General features: G+C 37.0%; 1 protein-coding gene across 6 annotated transcripts in view; it reads right to left on the bottom strand.

The window, feature by feature from the left end:
- Positions 1–4,979: 4,979 nt before the first annotated feature.
- Positions 4,980–25,594, bottom strand: part of FLRT2 (fibronectin leucine rich transmembrane protein 2) — a 67,403-nt gene continuing 46,788 nt past the window's right edge. For all 6 annotated transcript variants that reach the window (XM_033010571.2, XM_042791068.1, XM_033010572.2 and 3 more), the window contains exon 2: positions 4,980–14,597. In XM_033010571.2, coding sequence (XP_032866462.1) covers positions 12,178–14,166 — 1,989 coding nt within the window. In that variant the 5' untranslated portion in view covers positions 14,167–14,597 and the 3' untranslated portion in view covers positions 4,980–12,177. The remainder of the gene's footprint in view (positions 14,598–25,594) is intronic.

Here is a 25,594-nt window from a genome sequence, read left to right as displayed (position 1 = left end):
ATTTTTTTTTGCTTTGTTTTTTTTTTTAACTGGCAAGCATGTAGCTTTCCAAATTCACTGCAACCTAGAAGGCACTGGTATCTTTGGGAAAAAATGTAAAAATAAATTGGAGCTATTCAAATTTTTTAAAATAAATAGTTGGTAAATTTATGTAACAAATATTTTTTTTTCAACCCATGCAAAAAAATATCAATGGTCTGTTAATTCAGGTACTTAAAATAAGCAGTAGCCCTAATTAAATCCCACAAAGAACATTGATCAGATAAGGAACTTTTGTATCTTTATATTTACTACAATTACACCTATATACCCCAGATCTGAACAGAATTTTTATGTTTTGGCCCATATTCATTCAAAATACATTTTGTACTGGCACAATTTCTGTCTTTCAAATCCCTTTTTCTTTCTCTGTCCTTGTCCCAAATATTTCATTAGCTTTGAAGTTCTGAGTAGTCTGTTACAGAAACTTCAGAAACTAGAAGAAACTTCATTACTTGTATCATTTCATTTACTAGCAGGGATGATCTCTAGCTGGAAAACAAGGAAGTTTACTAATAAATTCTACGATAATATGCACTCTTTACGCTTTTGTATTTCTGAATATGAGAGAATACTCAGCATTATGTGTGCAATATTATTGGTTAAAAAGAAAGCCTGAAAACCCATAGTAAGATATGTTTTAAATTGCAAAGAGGGGACTATCAAGTTCACAACTCTGCATGAAATATCCTGCCCTGCTTTGTTTCCATCTTGAGCAATGAGTAAGGCAGGAGTCCTATCAAAGACAGAGTATGTAAACTAACAACTAAAAATTACAGTAAAACATAGAGGTTCTGAATCTTCACATTCCACGAATTACTTGCAATGTTTTTGAGAAATGGATGGAGATGTGTCTCTCAGCCTTTTATCCTCACCTTGTGGGAAATAATACTTATATTACAATTTATGACCTCAGGAAGGGATGGATAGGTTTCAAAATCTAAAAATAAATAATCTTTTTACACCAGAGTTGTCTCAGAAAGGAGCAGTACAGCTGATTAGAGGCATGTGGAGCACAGAGGACTTGTAGGCTACCGTGTGTCTGGGCACACACTCATGGTCCCGAGCCCTCCAGCTCCTGCCCCTAGTCCTTCCATTTGACATGTGGTTGTTCATATATTTTAATTATGGAGTGAGGATACCTAAGCTGTCTGTGAACAACAGAAGAAAACTGTGGGCTTTTCATATTTCAAATCAGCAGCCAGATGCAAGTGGAATGGCAGAGAACTAAGGAAAAGCTGCTGCTGCAGCACTGTTGATGCAGCCGAGAAGGCTGATGCTGCATGCAAATTTCTTTGCATGTTTTCTGCAGGTAAAGATCCTCTAAAATTAAACACTAGAAGAATATTTCACAGAGAATTTCTAAGCCTTCTTGAAATAGCACACTATCTGAGTGGCTCATCTCAGCAAGATCTTTTTGGAATAGAAATAAATCAAGGAGGATGGGTGGCAATGAACACTGCCCATTTAGTCCGCTACAATGAAAATGCATCCCCTCATGTATGAGAGGCCCTCATTTTGGGCATCCCACAAAAAACTCATATAACAAAGGGTTCTTCATGAAGTAGAAGGTGAAGAGTGAGTTAAAATACAGCTTACATGAGAAGGCAAAACTGTCAAATACAGGAAAAGAAAAATAGGCCACAGAGATGGAAGTGACATTGAAAACGTCAACGGTAATGCAGATGATGTAGAAATACCTGAATGTTTCCCTTCTTGTTCATACTAGGTTTTAGTTTCATACTGTCTTTTCCCACATTGTCCTCTCTACAGTTTATTTAGCAACCACACAGAACAGACCTGCTATAAACGGATTCTTCAGATACACTTCGTGCGTTAGAAACTGTATTTCAGAAGGTGCATAGTATCCACTCCCAGGAGCTATGTCAATCTTCTCTGTATTATTCAAGTTTTAGTGCACAGACTGTCAGAGCACACACATTATTGAAAAGATGCTCTCACCAATACTGACGATACAGTTCTCAAAAAAAAAAAAAATCACGCTAGTCTGCATCTTTGCTTTCATAAACTTAAGTGCAACTGAAATGATGCATAAATCCAGAGCAAAAGATCAGTATGGGATTCAACCTAGACCAAGCCATATTTATACATGCAGGTATGTCTATATATGTGCTTAGGTGTACATTTGAGTATCTAAATATATATATATATACATAAAAAATGTATAAATACAGTGTGCTTGTGCATATGTTTGTGTGTGTGTGTCTTATGTGTGTGTAAAAATGGTGAGAAACAAATAGTGCAGTAGACACATACAGAGCAAATTATAGCAGCCCAAAAATGCAGGCAATCAGAAAACAGCTTTTTTTTTTTTCTTGTTTTAATCTTAAATGTAAACACTTATAAATGACATTATCATGTGAAGCAGCAAGCAGCAATCTGTCCTCTAAGCCAATCATGCTAGAGGAGGTTGATGTAGCATAGAAGAAATGATGCAAAGGAAATTGCGAGATTGGTGTCTGGATTTTTCATAGTCTGGGTATAAATTGATTTCACAGTAGATCGTTACTTCATGACAAATTGTTTACTGTACTGCCAGCATTTCTGTAGCTTAACTTTGCTGGGTAATCTTCATCACAGTTTGCAGGTATAATGGTTTTGTAGAAACTTTTCTCTTGTGACAAAGAAGTACTAACTGCTTAGTTTCAAATGTTAAGAAAACAATATTTGGATAAGGAATAATGGAGAAAAGTAATAGACATCTAAACTGAAAGCAGGAGTGTCCGATCTGACCCCTAATACAATGATCACATCTGCTGTCGTTTGGAAGTTTGTCTGCAAACACCTTATTAATATTTGCATTGATAAAAGAAAAGTCATCAAAAACATGACCTTTCAAATTTGCCTTGTTACACGCTCCTTCTTGAACACAGTGGTGTACCTGGAACTCCAGGACTTACCAGAAATGGTAATTAAATTTCCACAAAACAAGATAAAACTCAGATCCTTCCCCACTTTTATAGGCATGGGTTGTGCCTTTTGTTACAGACCTCCAAGAAGATGCACCTAGTAAAGGTACCTTCATTGGGTCCTGTACAAACCGAAGGTCCTACATAATGCTGCAGAGCACCTGTAATTTGCTGCAATTTTCTTCATACCTCATGAAATGATCCAGCTCTGCATGTACCAGCTTCTGTAGTCAGCAAAAAAAATGCCATGACTTGAGATATTTTCCTTCTGTTCTGGACACTTTGTTTTTTGAGGGAGATCTCTGTGAAATAGCTGTCTTCTTCCTTGATCACTACAGAAGGGAATCTGATGTACCTGAGTAAGGAAGAAGAAACATTTGTCCCCTTCTCTTTGTGCAGATACTAGTAATAATCTGTAAAACTGAACCTTTAAAAACAAAGTTCCTGTAACCACAAATTTGATTTTGTCCAGTCTTCGCAGCTCAACTTCCTAGAATGACTACTATAACTAAATGTTGAAAAATAATGAATTCCACTTAAAATTGATAGCAGAATTCTTTAAGATAATTTCTTTCTTAAGTCATTATTCTTAAGTTTTGTCTTTTGATAAAAAGACAGTCTTACAATAGTTATAAATGTGGCTGAAAATAATTTAAATTTGCTTCATTTTCCACTTGTTCATAATTTTGCATTATAAAAAGGAAAGCCAAAACCAAAGCAGAAAAGCATAGAAATATCACACATAAAGTAGCCTATCCCTCCAACTTTTTGTAGGTGACAAAGAAGATCAGTGAATGGGTAGACTTCCAAATGAACATCACGACCAATTAGATCTGAGAATACCATTAATCTGATGCTAATCACTGTAATCAAGCAAAAAAAGAAAATACCGACTTCAAAAATAACCTACGATGGAGATGTATGTGAAAAGCTGCCTAAACTCATTTTCTTGTGAATGAGAAATAAAATATATGCTTGACAGAGACCTTTAATATGAGAAGCTGCAAAACTTTTATGAGACTTTAATTGCTTAAAGGACTCAACTGTATAGTATTAAAATAACTATAATAACTTGAAATATCTCCCCTTTCTCAGATTTCTATTAATTTTCCTAAGTCATCGTATATGCTTTTCATCAGCTAGGAGTAGTGCCTTGTACTGATGAGAAGGGTTTTCTTGAAAATGACATACAGCTAATGTGCATGCCTTGCTTCTATGGTCCTCACTTACAAAGACATGCTAATGCCCTCCTTGAATAAATGAAATTGTTCATATTAACATATACTGCAGTACTTGACTTCACACCAACTCTCAAATTTTCTTAACATGTTTCTTTAATAGGGAAAAATTCTTAACATTTGTGCTGTAAGTCAGAGAGCAATGAATTACTTATTGGTCCCTGAACTGTGAATGCACAAACCAGTTTGTGAATGTTTATGAGGTCAGGCTTACAACACTGTCTTATAAATCATTTGACTTTCAAGTCAAACCAAAGTTTGACATTCAAGTGAGTGTGTTACAATTTGGAAGAACTTACCATCTAAATAGGAATACAAAACTTCCAGTTTAATAGTTGTGGGGTTTTTTTCTTCTTCTTTTTTTTTTTTTTTTTTTTTTTACCACAGCTAAAGCTTCAAGAAAGTACTATGCACTTTCTGTAAATAATCATTTTATCACACGTTCTTGATTCTATTAATTGAAAAACATTGCAGTTGTTTCTGAGGATTTAAATGGTTTGGATTATTGATCATGTGTTAAAAGTGGATCTCATCTAAAGAGTCTGAAAATTGTAAAGGAAATTTAAAACGATGTCATAAATGTATATTTATAGAGCATATGCATGTGTCCTTCTTCATGTCCATAAAATGTCAGTATAAAGGAGCATCTTTGTATTCTGTCCATCATTATTGCTATATTTCAACTTCACAGAACAAAAATCTGCATTTTCTTCATCACAAACAGGCAGTTTCAAAGTATGAAAATTATAGCATTCCATCTTTAGACACATTGTTCCAATCCTCATGACAAATAATTTTATTTACCTGTGTGATCACCTGCTCAAAGTCTATAGAAGTGGAAATATTGCTTTCACTCAAGAAATACAGCATTTTAACAGAATCTTTCTGACAATTGTGCTTTTCACGAATGGTCATGTTCAGCTTAGCTCTCTGACTAGTATGCCTCAGAGACACTTCTCGCTTTTGCACAGAGCATGTGGAAGTTGTAAACACACACGTGTATTTGAGTTAGATTTTCCAAAATCCTTTATACACTGTCTTCATTCTTCAAGGTGTTCTACATTTAGAAAAACAGGATAGTGTAATCAGCATGACTTTTGGTTTTTTGTTACTTCCTTCTGTATATGAATCCTTTTTATACAGAGAAAGGTAAATAATAGACCCAGTGCACAGAGTCAAGATTCTTCTTATTCTGTATAAGATGTCCCCACTGAAGTGTAACTATACTATAAACTCTTAATATGCAGACATGCATTTTTGCAGTCACGTATGTTAGCCATAATACAAAGTTGTAAGCAGAAAATGTGTGTGTTTATGAGTAAAAGAAAATTCTTGCTATGTTCAGTGATGTGTTTGTGTCTTTAAATGTCCATATCTTGTGTGGCTTCACATTGAACAGTGTATCTCAGTACATATATCTCCTCGCATTTTCTATAAAGTCTATTTCATTGCTTCCCTAGCTTTTCAAAAAGAGATACATAGGCCTACTGCTTATTCAGCTGATATATTTCAGTTGGGGATAAGTAGAGTGGCATATTATGTAATGTGTCAAACTGGATGTTTTTAATAATCCTTCTGATATATATGTTATTCCTATAAATATTCTGATTTATAATTGAAGGCAGTGGGGTCAGGATTTCACCATAAAACTGTACTGATTTGTTTTAAGAATTCAAATTATAGTTAAAAAATTCACCAAGTCTCTATCTGTGTAATAGGAGTATTCTAGTGACTTTTAGTTTGAGCCTTCACTGACAGTGGCACTACTAGTAGAATTGAAGCATTTGTTTCACACTTTAATGACCAAATGTAGTTTCTCCATGTGGCACCATAAGTCTTATTAGATAGAAAAACTGTTTTTAAAGTGAAATATTTAAAAATGTTGACTGAACAATAATGAAAAATATTACTCCGTTTGCTTGCTTTGGATGTTCCCTGTAGCTAATAATACACAATCTCAGGAAATTATACATACACACACATGTGTGTGAACAGCTCCAGATAACTGAGCTTAGAACTATAAAAAGTAAATATAAAGATTGATCTCTACTAATATAAATAATTTTAAGTTATTAAAATACTATCTGATGAAGTAGTCAGTGTTTGACAACCCTTTTTTTTTTGAGAAAACAAAATCGTCAATTGAAAATGATGAAGCCATTACTTTTGCAAAAAGTACATAAATGATCACAAGTATTTATCATTTACTTTGCTTCTATTGTCCAACTTCCTCCTATAAGGTTTAGTTACCAGTGTCTAATCTGGCTCAGAAGAAACATCAAGTTCAGGGAAGCATATTAAGGGGGTGACCTAGATGTGGATGTATTGCACTGCAGCTCTTAGTAGTTTTACTTGATATTCAGAGTTAAGACAGAGAATAAGATAATTTATAGAGGAATTGTGACACTCAGCAATATTATATTTCTAAGCTTTGAAGTGACACAGCTTGTAACATTCAATATTTCAGGTTCTAGCAAAGCCAAAAATTAGTTCTTGTATATGTAACTAGAGGAGGGGTAATTTTAATTTCCAAGTAGCTAACGCATCTCTTTATATATATTGTATATACTAACATATATGTTTGGTATAAGATATACAAAAATTTATTAAGGCCTATGTCTGAATGTTGTGCATTCTGAAAATTCAAGAACAATTTTGAAGGAAGAATTGGAAAAAAATCACATTTCACTTCAAGGAAACAGATTAAATAGATAATAACAGGCAAAAGGCAGGTTTAAGATTGTCAAGGATGAATGTCAAATGCATTTATCAAATGACTATGCATATAATTGGTCACAGCTTTCACATATATATATTTGTTACAGACGTGTGTAGCTGCTTAAATGTACCTATTAATTGCAAACACTGGAATACAATCTGTTCTTGTTTTACAGTGCTTTCCTATATGCATATTAGAATGAGATAATCTTTTAAAGGTAAGATTAAATCTGAGAAATTGAAATAACAAATGGTTTAACCCTTTGAGAGACAGAAGATGAAAATATTTGTCTTTTAGAATCTGAAGAGAGGGTGGACATACAGTAGAACATTTGAAAATATTTCCAGGAATGAAAGAACGGAAGATTGGTATTTTTGTTTTTCTGTTTTCCCTTTCAGATAATCACATCCTTATTTTAATTAACTTGCTCATATAAATACAGCAGGATTGTTGTATTTTTTTAAATAACTCTTTACTGAATATGTTAACAAGATAATATATAGTGTATAGTGAGGTTTTGAAGTTAACAATGCGTGCAACATGGCAGATTGCAGAAAACAGATAATGCAGACTTCAAACCATCTATTTTTCCATGTTAAAGATAGAAAGTATACCAAACACAGAACAGAATCAAGTGTGCATGTCTTAGTTAAAATCAATTTTATGTAAGCTCATCTTCAGATATTTGGGACCAAGTGATGATAACAATTTGTTTAGTAGCTTATCTGTTTCTGAGACGATCAGAATTCAGCTCTCATGAGGCACATTTCCACAGAGCCCCAGTATAATAAAAGCTTGCCAAATCTCATTTGTACTAGTTTTCCAGATGGACTACTAGCCAGCGTCCTTTCAAAGAGCAAGACATTCTCTGCTGTACAAAAGTTTAATGCCAAATGCTTCAATATTGCCTGTAGTATCATCTGAGATACAAAGTGCCCTGTTCAGGAGAGTTCAGGGAAGGAGTGATCGTCAGCTTCCTAGGATTATCTCTGTGTTTAGAAGAGAGCATCAGGCAGGATTTGATGAGGCTCAGAGCCAGTAACTTTTGGTTTTGGCACTCATTTCTGTTTTGTTTTTCCACTGAGCTGGAAAGATAAGTCATGAGTAAACCCATTATTCTCATCTTCTAAAGAAAAAACTTTAATATCTCCATGTTAAATTTAAGGTGAAGAAGTACTATAAATGGAGAATTCAATGGAAATTAACCACTTCACTGTCAAAAGCTGAGACTGAACTTTCACTACAATGTCATTAATAAAGTGCCTTATATGGACCATAACAACGTAAAGGGGTTTTTTTTGCTTGTAAAATTAAAATCAATACATTTCTTAGGGGGAGAAATTCTCTCTCATAAAAAGAAAAAATGACTGTGAGAAAAATACAGTTAAATTACTCTAGTAGCAAATAGCATATGCTACTTCATTTTTCTGTATTACGTGACATTCATTGTAGTCCTTTATTAACTTACAGGGGAAACTGCCAATATCTTTGCAGTCCAAAGTAACCCAATCTCTAAATATTCTTATGAAGAAATTCAATAATAATGTATCCGATAAGAACCTGTTAACACAAAGTCCATGCACTCATCAGATGTTTGTTTCTGCCAGCAAGCTACATGCAAGGAACACTTGTTACAATGACAGAATCTGTGAAAATGAGGACCTGTTTGTAAATAAAGTCTTCAGAAGGAATCTAAGCACTGGGCACAACAGTGTTGTGGTACTCCTTTAATATAATTTCACTTAAACTTTTATTTTATTCCACTCCTCAATCTTTTCTGTCTATGTCAGCTCTTAGCAGTATACAATGGAAGATGAGTGAGATTTTGTCTGTAAACCACTCATTTGCCCCCAGGTCCAATTAACCTGTTAAAGGACGGACCTGGAAGTAAACATTTTGGATGAGTTGCATATAGACACATTTGGGGCTTCTGCTCTACAGCCTTTAGTTAGTATCTGTGGGCAGATATTTGCACTAATTGAAGATGACCCCATTTTTACGAAGTCCAAGGAAACAGTAATCTTAAACTTTACATAGCCAAAAGATCATTGCCCATTTTTAATTCTGACTTTTTCTAAATACCTAGAGAAAATTGCCTACTATGTATTTATCTAGATGTGACCTGGAATGAAGTCTCAGATGTTTGTGTGACCGGCACTTTGAAAAGTTCCAGACTCTGCTGTAGGTTGAAATACATTAACTCTTTCACAGCTGGATAGCAATTAGAATTGGGAGAAACATTCTTCAAATGAAACATATGACATTTCAGTTGACTATAACTGTGAATTTTTTTAGATAATACTCCAGCCCTATGAACAAATTTTGGTATAAGTGGCTTCCTGATTTTTTGGGGGAGAGTATTAATAGAAAAGAAACTTTGTTAGTATCCCATACCAATATATATATTATTCATACTGAAAAGAAGAATAAACTATGCTATCTTTATTATAATTTTGACTTTTGATCTAGGTAAGCAAGTAACAGTCCACAGATAGATATATATACATTTCCTTTCATTGTCCAAGATCAAAATGAACAGTTCGTGAATGTCTTCTGTTTTCACCCTACTAGGACAGTAGCCACATCTGTTTTCATCAGTTTGGGCTTGTGGATCATTCACCTGCAGCACAGCTAAACTCCCTGAATAAGTAATTTGCTACAAATTAGGTGCCTAGATCATCTTGAAACTATGGTATCCTGAGGCCTAGAAGAGGAGATGTTCATCAAGGAGGACAAATATTCCTCCATTATCAGTCACTGAAGTACAAAATTCTAGTAAGTGCATACTTTTGAAGGATGCCTTTTGAAATCAGACATATAGATAGTTATTTCTGTGAAATTAAATACTACATCCACACCCAAAGGGAATCTCAGGTTCTACTTAATTTCAGACAAACTCCAGCATGCAAAGGGATTGTGCAGAAGCACAACTATTTGCTGCTTGTCTTGTGGGCTTTGGCACCTAAAACATATTAAACAAGCAAAATATAAACCTTTTCACCATAATCTTCAGTGAATAGGTCACAGAAAAAACACTTTGCATAGATGTTTCTACCTAGAATTACACCATTTGAAATCATATGGCAGCCTTTTATTCAGCAAAATTTCAGTGACTTTACTATTATAGTAGCCACACAGGTTGCCTAAAATACCTGTTTTAGCTGGAGAAAATATACAGAATATAGAGTGGAATTTCAAAATGTGATTATAAAAGGCATTGAGGTGAGATGTGGTTCCTTATACAATGATTGTACTTTGCCATCAATCATAACTGGATTCATTTTGCCATTGCAGAAGACAAGTGCTATTATGTGATTGGAATTTCAGAAACTGCACATTCAAAGACTGCTGGGTTTCAAGAATGAGTTGAGTGAAATGAGCAAAGGAAAGGATTAAAACCCTCTCTCCCAACCTAAACAGCCTCATAAAGTGAAAAGTCCAAGTATTCTACAGTGAAAGTGCTTCAACCTTTACTTCCAATCCACCTCCGACATCTTCTCCTTGTCCCTAGCTGGTCACTGTAAAAAATTTTCTCTTTGGTTCCCTACTCCCTCAGGGAAGTTTTGTCTCTCTGTTTTTCCTCTTTGTTGTGAACTTTTGCTTGTCCCCAAGCTCAGGAGAAAGTGAGCCGCATTAAAAAACAAACAAACTGAAAGAAAGGAAGAATTGGATTCCACCACTGAGCTGGCAAGAAACCCAGAGTTCTTGGCAGTCACAGAGTCAATGGAGTGGCTGGAACATTATATAAATTTGAGAGCAGCATCACAGATTTAATACAAGCATGATGTTTCGCATAGTGCACATGAAGCTCAAGGACTCAGAAGATATTCCAGCTAAAGAATTTGAGGGAATAAAAAAGCAAATTCTAAGCCCACCTACTGCTTATAAAGCACAGATCATTGTGGAAAGCTTCCAAAAGCTCAAGATAAAAGAAGGGTAGTTCAGAGGGACAGTGTGTACTTGTGTTCTCAAAATTCCTCAGCTAATCAAATGCTTAGTTAATGTCCATCTCTGTAGACTTGAAAGGGGAAAAAAAAAAAAAAAAAACAACACCCCAACCAGGATTTGTATATGATTCTCCCCGCTGAACATATTTCAGTTCATAATAGGCCTGAAGGCCTTCCCAATAATAAATAGATTTTTAAAAGACCTTTCTTATTTGTTTTCTCCGTTTGCCTTTTTTCTTACTTCTCCATACTGAACATAACTCAGACCCCTAAATCAAACAGGGCTTGAAACGTAAGAGTTAATAGCAACCTTTCCGTTGGCATCATAATTTGCATCATGATTTCAGCAATTTACACTTTTAGATTCCAAATTCTACATGAATACTGCAGAGCTGGGAGCACTCAGAACTCCCCTCATTCAGTCTTTACCTGGACATGCTGTGTCAACAAATGCTGCTCTAATAAAGAGAGGTGCAACTTAATGACAGCTATCTGTTACATACTGATAACCTTCATCTCCCACTGAGAAGGGTCAGAGAATGCCTAAAGCTTCTTATTCATAATGAAAAGCAGAAAGAGTTTCTATCATAAAAGTATATAGTATTGGGGGACATTTTCAGAGTACCTTTTGCAAATAGGAATCAAGGCCACTTTGAGTTTGACACTGAGCTTTGTCTACCTTTCCTATTCCAAGTATATTGGGAGAAAACTAATCAAACAAGCAGGTAACCTTTTTTGTAGCACTCAGAACTCCAGCTTTCAGTTGGAGGTAGGAAATGCAGAACTGAAAGGGCAACAGAAGATTTTCCAATTGTTTGAAGCTCAACAGCAACTGCTGGGTTCAAGTCAGAAGGGTTGTACCCATTTTATCTGAATTGCTTTTGTCTGTTCCTAGTGATCCTGTTTTAATATGCACTTATTTTCCTGTACTACAGGACATCTAGAAACTTAACATCCCTCAGACAGCTTTGACAGCAAAGTGGTTAATGTTTGAAAAATGAGTCATTCTTTCCTTTGCCATGACATCGGGTTCTCATTGTACAACCCTGTACAGTACTTAGCAATATTTTTTAAAGATTTAAAAAGCAAAGAGTTACAAAACCATTTGCAATTAACTTGAAATAGAAAAGATAGCACTTTTTTTAAATCCCATTATATAGTACACCGTATAAATTACAGAGTATTCAAATGCATAAATGCATCTGTGTAACATTTATCAAATGTAATTTTTTCATTGTTGTTGGGGGGTTATTTTTTCCAGAGTTTCTTCTCTTTGTCCTAGACACCCCCATCTCCCCTCACTATCACGTATGACAGTGCTCCAGGTCTGAGACGTTGCTGTTGCAGTATCGCATGTTATTGGGGATGTGGCAGTCTGTGTAGTTAATGCCCCCGTTTGGGGTATAAATGGGCTGCAGTCTGAAATCTCCTTTAAGGAGCTGATCATTATTTAAGGAGACAATCTGGAAGCTGGTTTCCGTCATCTCCAGGATGGAGTTGTCCTTCTTGGTCCCTGCCTCGCAGTAGTCATCTTTCCGACGGCCGCGGTTATATTTCCACTTCTGGGAGGTGTAACGCCCTTTTTTGTGCATGTGCCAACAAAAAATGCTGAGCAGGACCACGAGGACAAATATCACTGCACCCCCAATCAACCCTGCCAGCAGAAATGGGGAGCCCAGGTTCTGAGAAGTTGTCTGCTCATGGCTGGATGGGATGTTGCTGCCATTGCTCAGAAAGGAAGCCTTGGTTGTGGCTTCTGAACAGACAGTGTCTTCTCCAGTTCGGTAATTGTTATAAGTATCCAGTGGAACCAAACAAATCCGATAGGTGGATTTGGGCTCCAGATTTACCAAACTTAAGTGTTGCTTCTCACCACTAACTATCCGTTCCTGAACAATTCCTCCTACCAGACTATGGCCCATTTTAACCCAAGTGAGTTTATATGCCATCACGGTAAAAAGAGACATCCAGTTAACTTGGATGCAAGTGTCATTGACAAAATGGATGGAGAGTTGAATCCGTTCAGATATAGGAGGTGTTACCCTTTCTCTGTCCTCCCTGTCAGGCACAGTGGGGAGTGTGGCTATGGTGGGAGTGAGAGGATTGTATTTGCTACTTGGGGGAGGAACTGGTGAGGTGGGAACTAACGTAGTTGGCATGGCTGTAGCTGGGACTGGGGTGATGATAAGTGGCAGACCAGGGGTGGTGGTGGGGCATGACAACATATTCATATTGAGCTCCCTGACTGCCATACCTCGGACCTGCTCTGGTCCCTGGCACATAAACCCACGTACATTGATGGAAGCAGGAATAAATTTGAGCCATTCAGTGACCCACTTAATACTGCAGTCACACAACCAAGGATTATTCCTTACAGTGAGTTGCCTCAGGTTGTGGAGATTATCAAATACCCCCTTTACCAACATCCGAAGTTGATTGTTGGAAATATCAAGACGTTCCAGTCTGTGGAGGTTCGAAAAGGCTGTAAGTGGTATATGGGTTATCTGGTTGTCCTGCAAGTAGAGCCTTAGTAGATGTGTACCTGGAAGATCAGGAGGAGGGTAGGTCAGTGAATTCCGCACTATTGAGAATTCCTTGAGCTTGGAGAGGTGGCTGAAGGTGCCTTCAGCTATGCCTTTATTAGTAAGGAGATTGCCATCTACAATCAGACGCTCCAGACTTGTAAGATTCTGGAAGGCCAGGTCTGAAATGACAGCAATTCGGTTTTCGTCTACTCGAAGTTCTTGTAAGTCCACCGGAAGGCCTACTGGTACGCTGCTTAAGTGATTCTTGGACAAGAACAGAAGCTTGAGGCTGATGGCTTCCCGGAATGCCCCATCCTCAACGCCAACAGTGGAGATGGAGTTGTCATCCAGGTGCAGCTCTTCCAGCTTCAGAAGTTGAGCAAGAGCAGCCCGAGAAATGGTTTGAATGTTGTTTTCCTGCAGGTGGAGAACCCTGACATTCTTGGGCAGGTTCATGGGGAATTCATCCAATTGGTTGCCATACAGGTAGACTGTGTGCACAGACTGGACATTGTGCAACTCTGCAGGAAATCCAGCATTATTAATTTGGTTATTATGGAGGTAGAGGACGGTTACACCCTCTGGTATCCCAAGAGGCACTGAGGTCAAGCTTCTCTCATTACAGTAGACAAAGTTTCGATCACAGCGGCACACTTTTGGGCAGGCCAATGTTTTGGAGACCTGCATGTAGAGCCCCAGGGAAAAGATAAGCCATGATTTCACGAGAACAGCCCAATCTGTGGGCCACATTCTTGTCCACAAACCCATTTCTGATTTGTAGAAATAAAGTACCAAAGTGTTAAAGAACTGATAACAATAATAAAGCACAGGTAGCAAAATCTCAGGTCATTAAAATTGGCTTCTATTTATGTCCAGTGTTCAGGCCAGAATTAAAGTCCTGGAGGCTAAAGTATAAAATAATCCTTTTATAATTGTCCTACCTCCTACTTTTGACAAGAAAGCCACAGTCTTATTAGCCAGGGTTACAAAGTTTGTTGCCTTCCTCCATGTGTGCTGAAAGAAACAATAGCCTTGTCTTTGCAGGTAAGCAACAGGTTAATTTAAAGCTACCAAAAGTTGTCTGTGTATGAGTTGCTTGGAGGGATAATATTTCCTTTCACTGAAGTCTGTTGGTGTTATACGCAGCTTTCTGAAGTCAGCAAAGTCCTCATATCAGCTATCTGCCAGATCTGGCCTGCCTGTAAAAGAGAAGAGAAAATAAAAAGCTGAATAGCATGAAATGTTTAATAGGGAAGATCAAGGCCATTGGAGGACTATTCTAAGGCTGTGCTCTTTATGGTTTTCTGGAAAAAAAAAAGGCATTAATATTAAACATTAGCTTAATATTAACATTAAATAGTCTTGAAATAGATTAAATGCAAAGTCATCGCAGTGATTGAAGGATTTCCAGTGACTTCAGTGAAAGCTAGGCCTATCACTTGTGTTTGCATATTGTACCTCCAGTCTTTGTCCTCTCACAGTCTATTTCAAATCCTAAAACTAAAACATTTACAAATCTAAAACTAAACCATTTAACTAGAAATTTTTGCTTAGGTACTTTTTTTCTTTTGCAGAATCAATGACTTCAATGAATGCTATTCACTGATGCTTGACAGAGTAGACTCTGGGCCGTATTATTTAATCACACTCTATGTTTCTTTCATTTCCTACTAGACTCCGGAATGTTCTGCTTCTATTTCTGTAATGACATTATGTATATTCTCCAACTTAATGCACACTGCCAGATTATTGCACCTCACTACAGTGAATTAGCTACTTATGAGAAGAGTATTTTAAATAACTATGGTAATCCACAAATACAAGATATCCTGCTGTAAGGCATGTATTTACTAAAACTATCTTCTTGATATTGTTTCTGATGTGAACTGTGCTGTCAACAGACTTCAGAATTAGCTTTCCACTAAATGAAACAGGCTCACATCTGCTAAGTTATTGTTTTAGGATATCAGCTCAAACTGCAGCAGTTTTGCAGGAGAGCACTTTCTTGAATCCATAAAGGCTAGATACTTTTAATTCTGCTATACATTTGTCTGTGAATGGCTACATAAACAAATTTGCTAACTTTAGGATAGATGAGTTCTTTAATGTACATTTTCAGCTTTTAAGTGTACTTTTTAACTTTTATGCTCCCAGCTACTATTTATTATTCAGATCTATAACCAAACAATTCAACTCTAACACATTCAATGAAAGATACTGTATTGTATGTTGTTATTTTGTCTTGTTATATATTGTTTCCAATGACTGAAAAAAATTGTTGCATTTTACATACTTGAACCTAATGAAGGATATAAACCTTGCAAGTACCAAGCATGTGTAAATCTCATAGTCCTGAACTGAAGTTACATAAGCACAGTATTTTTCCAGATTTTGTTTACCCAGATCAAAACTCATTGGCTGGGATTTCAGGAAATCAGAATTTTGGTGAACAGAAATCATGTCTAAAAATCTTTTTTCCTTTGTTTAAGTAGTTTAAGCACCATCCAGACAATTCAGAAAGAAATATAATTCAGAAGTATATGAAAGCTTGTTCTTCTGCTACAGCTGTGCAGTTTATAACATGTCCCAAATTCTGCTTTTGGGAACCCCATGGACTGACAGTGTCAGTCTTAAAGACTCTTTAAGAGTCAAACTTTTATAACCCTGCAACCTTTCACTTGTAGATTACTATATTTATTTGGAGTATCATCGGGTATCAGCCTCAAGGCTAGAATAGTTGGAGATAATAAATGAGACCCTGAAAAGTCCTGTATCTTATCACTATGAATTCAAATGGTAAATGTACGTATACTGTAATGCAGCCTATACTGTGTGCTGTGTATAACAGTAAGATTAGCTACCCCACTGTTCAAGGTTTTCTTTCTTGCAGGCATATTTCAGTTGAGTGGTTTCTTTTCAATTATGTAAGATGACGTGATATTATAGAGAAACTCTAACAGGATTACATTCTATCATGAGCCTAAGTGTGACAGTTTATCTGCCTTTAATATGGCCTGGCTCCCATCTAGATCATACTGCTCTGATCTGTCATGACACTGTCTTTTTAAAATAAGAAAGGACATGCAGAACCTCTTCTGAGATGCTTGGGACCACACAGAGTAATAATAGTGGTTTTCTCACTCCCTTTCCGTCAACAGAGAGAGACAGTCTGTACCTCCTAACAGGGCCAATACCCTGCACTGAGCTCTCTTTCAATTCTGAGTCTGATTGCTGATTAGGTTTTATTTGACTCCTGGGTATGACAGAAAGCCTAGCTGAAGATGTAAAGCCACAGTCAGCTGCAGCTCCTGGTTTGCTGCAAATCTCCTAAGAAGGGAATGTCATATTAAAACTGATTTATGCATTCACCTTATTCTAGGACTCTGCCCAGAGTACCTCTCACCTAGGTAAATGTGGCACCCGAACAAAAGATTTCAGTAATGATTCCAGAAAATTGGGTCAAACACACAGCACTTCTCATTAGATATTACAAGTAAAAGAGCTTTGACTGGACAGTCACTTAAGCATATCAGCACTTTGGAAGCTGACACTCTGGAGTTATCTCCTTTTTATCGTTACATGGATTTTGCCCTTAGAAATCTGTTAAAACTTTCCTACTGTTTTCTCCCCCTATGATGGTGAGAAAGACAGTCTTTTTATTGATGTCAGTAACCTAATCTCCAGCTATCAGTCCTTAATAAACTGATACTATAAAAATCAGTGCAGAAAATATGCGTTGGTAACTACTGGTGATTGTATTACGCAAGAGCACAAGGACAAATTTAATTAGGTATTTCTGACTTCAGGGTTGACTGTTGTGACAGCAGAAAGGAATAAGCAAGTAAAGGTACAGCTGAATGTGTTTAGATAATTTTTTTGGGAAAAGCTTTACCTCAGTAGTCTTTCACAACTGTTTAATAATAACTCATAGTAGTGCTCATAGTTGCAGCATTTTTCAGCAAATCTCAGGGACCCTAATGCAAAAGTGAGTTGTCTTCCTGTGTTAGAAATCTGTTCCCCACAGACATTAAAAAGATTGAAGATTTGAACAACCTGCTTGATTTTAAAAAGAAAATCTGTAAAGGAAAACATCCTCTGCAAATTCCAGAAGGCTGGAAAAGCTGAACCAGTTTGTTCTTTAGCAATTTGCCAAAAAGTGAAGGCAGGTGGAGTAACTGAGCTTTCTCCCCACCCCTGCCATTTGGCTTCCTAAAGCAAGCTCTCTGTTTTCAATATTCTTACAAGAACTGAACTGTGTCTCTCTGCAAACGAACTGTTCATTTGCAGAAGTAGAATTCTGGAAGTGGAGGAATTAAGGGCATTCTTTAGCTTTCATGACTGTAAAACTTGGGAATTGACTCATAAACTATAGGTCACATTGACTTTGCCTATTGTGAAGCCAGAAGGTTCTAAATAACAATCTAGGAAGAGAGGATGAGGGTAAGGGAATCTTGTCATGATTAACTTAAAATTAAATAAACCAACAAGAAAATGCCTCAATAATAACACACCTGCCCATCATCATCTTGGTCCTTTTTGTTTCTATTTCCTTACTCTGTACACTTGATTTCTATTATTTCTCACTATATCCTCCTTGGAGCACAAGCCATGTCTTCCAAGTGTCTAGGACATTTCCTGTCTTAATGCAGCCAGGATATTAAATCCCATTAGGATTTAGGGAATAATATAATAAAGTTGAGAAAACCACACTGAAATAGATGAGAACATATGCATAAGTTTTAGGTGGCCCTGTCTTAAAATTTGGCTTAGTGGCCTGAGTTCCTGTTATCAATGGAAATGTTCCCTTTCATATCTTAAGAAGAGTTTCTAATCAACATTTTTATCTCACTGTCTTTTTTCAAACCTGCCTTATTTAAATTCCCTTTTGGCATGACTAATGCTAGCTGGGGAAGAACAATTCTGTCTTCATGTACTGGATAAAAATTTCAAATATGCTTTTGTTCAACACTGGAACTGAACAGCTCCTTTAATAAATTTTGATTAAAGGTATATAAAGGCTAAAACATTTGACTGCAAGTTGGGAAAGTGAAGGTTTTATTAGTCTCTTCTTCACTGGTCAGAATTGTCTACACAACTTCAAGCTTTAGTCACCCTGCTGGGCATAGCCATGAAATAATTTAGCTTCAATAAACAAACGTGTTTCAATAATTAATATATTACTGAAAATACTACTTAATCATAAATTTGTGGTATCTAGGGAAAAAAAAAAAAAAAATAACAACAACACACTAGCAGCCTGCTTATGGAACTCTTTCCTACCTCACTGACCAGTATTGCAGCAGTGGCTGTGTCTGTGGTGTCTAAAGAATCTCAAAAGCTTCCCTCAAGGCCATCCTCACCACCTTTCATGCCACGGTCTTCCAAACATGCAGTCCCATGTGTAGCAGTCAAGATCCATGTGGCTGCCTGAGAAGCTATTAATGTTCAGGGGAGATAACAGAAAATAAAGGGAGGAGATAGCATACAGACTACAGACTTCTTATGAATACTTACAGCCCCGTTGTAATAAGCACAGGAGTTTTGTTGTACTCCTGAATCCAGGCTGTCTGTCTTCATTAGTCTTCCCATGTTTTATATTAAGGCTATTATATTTTTAGAGGGAAGAAAATTAACAATACTTGGCTATTCTTTACTTCAAGGAATCCGGAAAATAATCAAAACCAGGCCCTAGGAATCCAAGCTTTTTCTCTGATATTCTGATGACTCAGCACCACTTTTTCTAGCAGTTCATCCAAGTGAACCCAAGTATCATGCAACATAAATTGAAAGGCAAGCAAAACTAAAATCAAATGGTCTTATCTATTCTTTTCACTACTACCAGTCAGTGACTCTCATCTAACACAAAAATATTTGGCATAATTTTTCTTGGCTTTACTGCAGACCCAAGGTCATAATCAAGTCATACTCTTACTCTACAGAATTATAATATACAGTAAGTACAAGACTATTATGTCTGGAATTGAATGACAACCAGAGAACAAATCTAATTCCATTCCTCTGAAACCTAGTGCAGAGTTCCTAGTGCTTAAGAAAAATGCCCCTGTATTTCTGTCATCTGGCAACAAAAATAATTATGGAATAATACCTGACAAATCCTTTTTTCTTTCACATAAGTAGAGTGCACATCTACACATGAATGAACATCCTGCTTTTTTTTTTAACTGATTAGAAGCCTTAGGTGATGGCTTACTGTATATGTTTCTCTGAGTTACATGGGTTTGAACTTTATGTTCAAAATTTAATATGAAACTATCTCTGCATCAAAGGCACAGAGAAAATGACCCAAAGGAACCAAAATGCTTTTGCAGGAAGTCCTTTTGTGTACTTGCTGCTGTGGCTGCTTGATAGTTATGAGTGTGTATTATGTAAGAAGAAGAGGTAAGGAGGAAGAAAAAGAGGTGAAGAGGAAGAGAAGAAACCATCCTTGGTGACCTCTTCTAAAGTGAATATTGATGTCAGGATAATGATCAGTAGCTAGTACTGGAAGGAAACCTTAAAGTGTCTCTGTACGCTATTACAGACACTAAGTCTATATGGACAGATTTTGGCACAGAAAGACATTATTGTCTTTGCAATATTGTTAGCAAAATGATTCAGCAAATGTACACAAATGAGCTCTTCCCTCATGTCATTTTCTGCTCTGATTGGGACATTTCTGGTTTTGCTTCTCAATTTGCACTTATAATTATTCTCAATAGCTCAGATCCAGCAGCCTGCTGGAGGCAGGTGAAATGGATTTGGGTTTGTCTTGGCAGAGGCACAAGAAACTTTAGAGTGTGGTACATCTTGCAACAACGGGTGTAAAGACATCATTTGCCATCCTTCTCCACCTTGCTCTTCTCTAACTTTCCACTTCTTCAAGCCTTTTATCTCTTTCCAGCTACATTCCTGCAAGTTATTAAGCAGATACATTTCCCAGAAGGATGCAGGCTTCAGGAAATCCCTTTTGAAAAGGCATGATATTATAATCAACAAAAGCTTTGTCTTTGGAAATCTGGGTCGTGTACAGGTTCTTGTCAGTCAACAGGAATCTGACAGAGCCCAATTCCTGACTGCCAAGAGGGGGAGCTAAGATAGCAGGAAACTTCCTCTCCCCTGAATAAACAAATAAATGAATAAATGTGATACTCATTTTCTTCCCACTTTGTCCGTCCACACACACATGCACACACTTCTCCTTCCTCACAGATTATTAGTGATTGATGGCTTGTTTGACAGTATCTCTGTTGTAAGACTGACAAACTGTTAGAGCAGTGTATCACTTTGTTTCTGGGAAAACTAATATTTCTATATTCTAATAATGGGCATTATTCTTAATTTAAATTTTATGTCCTTCACGGTTCAAGACTGTTTTACTTGTGGGTTGCTACAGAGTGCAATTATTGCATAGGTATGAAGAGGCATGCAAGAGGGAGGGGGGAAAAGAGAGTTAGCAAATGGAAAAAAAAAAGAAGAGAGGTTTGTGAGGGATACAGCTCAGCTACAGCAGATTTTTCTCCTTTTGCAGGTAAGTGGGAACCAGTGACAGGTCAAAATCAAGAACAAACTACAAGACATAATCACTAGAGTGACCATTGTACACCAGGAAGCAGGGCTGAAACAGCTACATGAACAATGGCATTAATGCCTCAGGTGGAGCCATGATTTCAAGGCTGCCAGTCATCCCACCGGGCACTGCGCTGTGCCAAACAACCCTGCTCAGCTTCTCAGACTTGTCTGTAAGTGGGTGTTGAAGCACCAAAGTTCAGATGTGGAGAATACAGACTGCCTAGACTAACATATCTTCATTCCTGCATTTACTTTAACAGTTATTTATGACAGAAGAAAGTTATTCTCAAAACTTGATGCTGCATAACTTCATAAAAACTGTATCATCTGTGATAATTAATAAACCTCCAAACATAGAAACATCTGTGTTTCCAGTCTGTGACATAAAAATTCATCCCTACTCATGCATACAGATACCCTATAGGACAACACAATTTTTGTCATAGTCAATGTATGTCAGGGCATATGGCTATTTTTAGTAATAAAAAACAGAAATAAAAGATTCTAGAGCATCTAATGGAAAACATCAAAGGAACAGCATATATCCTACCTCAGGCTGCATTAGTGGACACTGTTGTGCTATCCATTGAAATTTATCTTTTGGTTTGTCATACCAACCAGTCCAATATGAATGTCTGTCTGCACGGATTAATCTTTCATAGACCTTTCCTATTGATCATTTCAGCTTCTGGTAGAACCAGAGGGAGAGTTCTAGAAATGGAAAACTACCACTGAGGACTTCCTGCCTGCAGAGTCCTGAATTCTAATGTAGGAATTGTCAAAAACTACTATTTCACCTAATTGTAGCTGTCAGAGTAAAAGGTAATGAGGACACACATGGAAAATTAAAAAGTATAATCTTTAATTGCCTGTGCACAAGTAGGTAGGACTCCCTCATAAAACACAAAGGAGAAGGAAACATGCAGAACTCCAGATTTTCAACTAATGTGAACTTCTGAGTTGTGTAGGACTTCAAGGCAGCCCAAAGTCATTGATAGCTCAAGCATGTGTTTATAAGGAAATATCCCTTCTTTCATTATAAAATTGCTGATTGTTGAAAATTTACTCCAGATGGTGATCATCATGATATTTTCACTCCAGTGGGCAAAGAGGAACAGATGATCACCTCCAGGACTCATACTAAACTGAGTATTATGCCTACTAGCAAAGGGCTATTGGTGTCTTTATTAACCTTCCCCCAAGGCCTAGTCTAATTTTTCACCAGTCTAATGCTGCACTATTTAAAACTTAACAATTTTTTCAAAAAATGAGAATGATCTATTTTGTATGATAGTGAATTAATTCCCTAGTCTTTTATCCCCAAAGAACCGATCTCATATCTTAGGTAAAATAATTTGGATGTATCTCACCTAGGACTCCATAAACTCAGCAATGTACTATATGATGATGTAAAGCTGGATTGAGAAAGTTGGAAATGGCAGATGAAAAGAATCTTACATGAAGAGCTATCTGGAACATTTCAACAAAATACATTTTCATTAAAATATATGATTTCACTGAAGCCAAAACCTTTCATGGAGATTTGTCAGTTTTGATTATGTTTTCAATAGGAAATGTGCCTGAGGTCCAATGCTTTCTGATCATTTATGAGGCAGAGAGAGAAAAGAGGAGAGAGGAAGAGTAAAAAAAATTAACTTTTTTAGACAAAATGGTAAGTTTTGACACAATTTCATTTCATTAAAGCATTCATAAAATAGTGTTTACATTCCACATTTTAAAACCATGAAGGTTGCTGCGGAATTATCTGCCTCTGGACAGCTGCACTTAACACAGTAAAAGGAAAAGAAAGATATTCTTTGTTTGCTTTCTTGACCCTTTTCCAGAGAGCTTACAGCTTTCTGTGACAAAAACTGGACATGTCTGTTTGAGAAAATCTACTAATACTAAACTAATTTAAAATAATTCCCCTTTTGGAACACAAATGTTCTGTACTGTGTTTAGCATAATGCATTTTGTACTAAGAAAAAATTAAGGCAACCTGCTGTTTCTTTTCAAGCAAACTGGTCCCTACCTATAAATTATTCTACACTGTGAAGCAAACAGTTTGCTTTTATCTAGAGATATGTGGGCAGCCTGGCAAGACGTCTGTGGTTAATTTGAAAAAGCTGCTTTTAGTGACCTAAGTGACTAAACATTGCTTCTGTGGAGACAACATCTTGACACATTTTAAATGTGTTGCATGGTGCTACATCATTGATGAGATTCTGCATGGTGTCACATTACCTTGTGGGATATCATTCATTTAGGGTCTTACACAAATGAGTGTGGGCTGCCATGTTCTTATCTTCTCTATTTGTAGCATATGGCCCAGGGAGAAAATATGGCCCTAGCTGCCCCTCAACCTCTTAGGCACCTTGATATAAATAAAGCTGAAAATGTCATCATATGTTCATCTTTCCAACAAAGCCAGATGGAGATCTCTCCTTCCCCTTTTAATATTACTTAGCATGCTGCTCCTTCACAGTACTAAGAACTACTCCATAAACACTGCTAAGGAGCTATCAAGAAAGATTAATAAAGTTGCATGCATCCTAACTGCTTCAGAGAATATGTCATCTATGGTGTCGTCACTTGTGAGGCCACTGAACAAAAGATGTTCCCCATCTAAAAAAACAAATCTTGCTTATATGACACAGCCCCTGTAACAGGTAAACAGAAGGTTATCAGACAAATTTTTTAAATCATTGCCATTAGATATCCAGTTAATAGAAAAGGAGAAAGATATTAAACTGATGGAACACAAATGTACAGCTAAGCCTCTGAAATCCCTATTCAGCTAAATAGCTGAATTATTTATCAGCTGTACAATATCTCAGCATCAATAGTGCCTGACAAGGGTCTGGGGATCTGGATTTGTTATCTTTTCCCAGTGATCCAATTACACTTTTCTGTATGCACAGGTGGAGAAAGTGCAGTATTCTCACTACTCCAGGAATGACACTAGAGCACTTCATACAGGAAATATCTTGTGCATCCACATATCATCAGAATCAAAAATTTTATTTTACAGCAATATAAAACACTAAAGATATATCAGTACCTATTTTATAGCAATACAAAAACCCAGCATGTGGTGGCACTCTTTCAAAATCCACTGTTCACCTGGATACCAGTAAAACCAGTGATTTCCCTTAGAGTACAGAGAGAAAAGAAACACCAGAGGCAATAGGGGAGAACAGTTTAGCGAGGATATAGACCGTGTACTGATTTTTTTTTGTTCTGTTACTTTTGTTTGGGTTTGCAATTTATTTTTTTGCTCATTTTCATTCAAGATTCCACTAACTGTATGATAATAACTGTTTTCAGAGAGAGGGTCCTGTTGTCCCCTTTCAGTATTGATGGACAAGCACATATCCCAAGAATGTGTACATTTGAGAAATAGAAGGATTGAGGAAAATGCGATGAGTGGTGGGATTAAAGAATCTAGTGCAATGGGAATGTGAATCCCCAAGCCCTGATTCTGACAGAGAGGAAACCTTTTCAGCACTTTGCTCTGGTTTGGTTCTCCTTTGGTGAACGGGTACAATACTACCTTTCCCCAGCAGTCATTAAGGTTTCCCATTTAACTTCAAATTTCTTTGAGAAAGGGAGGCTGCACAGAATTTAGCACAGGACTGCTTCAGTTTTAGGTACAAGAAGAAATAAGAACAACCTAGAAATAGTAAATAAACATTTCTAACCCACTGATTCTCAGCCATGGAATTAAAACCACAAGAAGACCATGAGAGGTCTTAAGGGATCACAAAGTAATAAATACAGGCAGTGTCAGCCAGCAAGAGCACTGCTCCTGCAGGATGAAAGAACACTGGCTACATGTTTAAACACTGCCTGCAACAGTTTACATCAACCAAGGAACTACTAGCTGCCTTTAATTTTTGGCAGCAGCTCCATTCCCCGGGGAAGAAAAGACAGAGCAGCAGAAGAAATGGTGTTTACATCTGCAGCTATGATTAAAGTAACTTCTCAATCTTCCTTCTGCTCTACTCTTTCCTTGAAGGAGCAGAGATGCTGCCAACACAGGGGGTGCACAAAGACAAAGTAAAGCCAAATGGACATTGTATTTCCAGAAGCTGGAAATGTGCTGCTCCAGCCAATTTTTCTTCTGCCCCACACTGATGGCTGCAGGACAGAATATTCTGTGTGAATATTTTCACATGCTATACAGCTTCATGAGTCTTCTGACCATGAACAGAGGAAAGAGGATACAGAAATGGCAATAAGCCTAATTTTCTCCACAATGTACAGAGTGACAGAAAAGAGCCTGCCATCTTTGTATTTTTATGAAGAAGCAGCTCACAGCAGAATAAACCACTGGTATTCTGTCCTAAAGTTTTTGTCATTATATTTTCACAATAACTGCTCTAAAACTTTAAAGAACTCTCCTAAGCTTATTTCACTTAGGAAGTTCAAAGCCTTCATGTAGAATGCATCCTGACAAAGATAGAAGAGAGCGCAGACAGCAATTCAGTTTTGTTTTTCCACTTCTCACCTTTGCCTTTGAGGTCTGTGTGTGGTTGCATCAGTGAGATCAAAATTGCCAGCAGGCCCACAAAATACCAGCAGTAGAGCAAAAAACACAGTCCTATACCATTAATGCTTCACAGTG

The sequence above is a fragment of the Tyto alba genome, unplaced genomic scaffold, assembly GCF_018691265.1.
Source record: "Tyto alba isolate M040663 unplaced genomic scaffold, T.alba_DEE_v4.0 Super-Scaffold_18, whole genome shotgun sequence".
NCBI classification, from domain to species: domain Eukaryota; kingdom Metazoa; phylum Chordata; class Aves; order Strigiformes; family Tytonidae; genus Tyto; species Tyto alba.
This window is presented reverse-complemented; position numbering and strand designations above follow the sequence as displayed.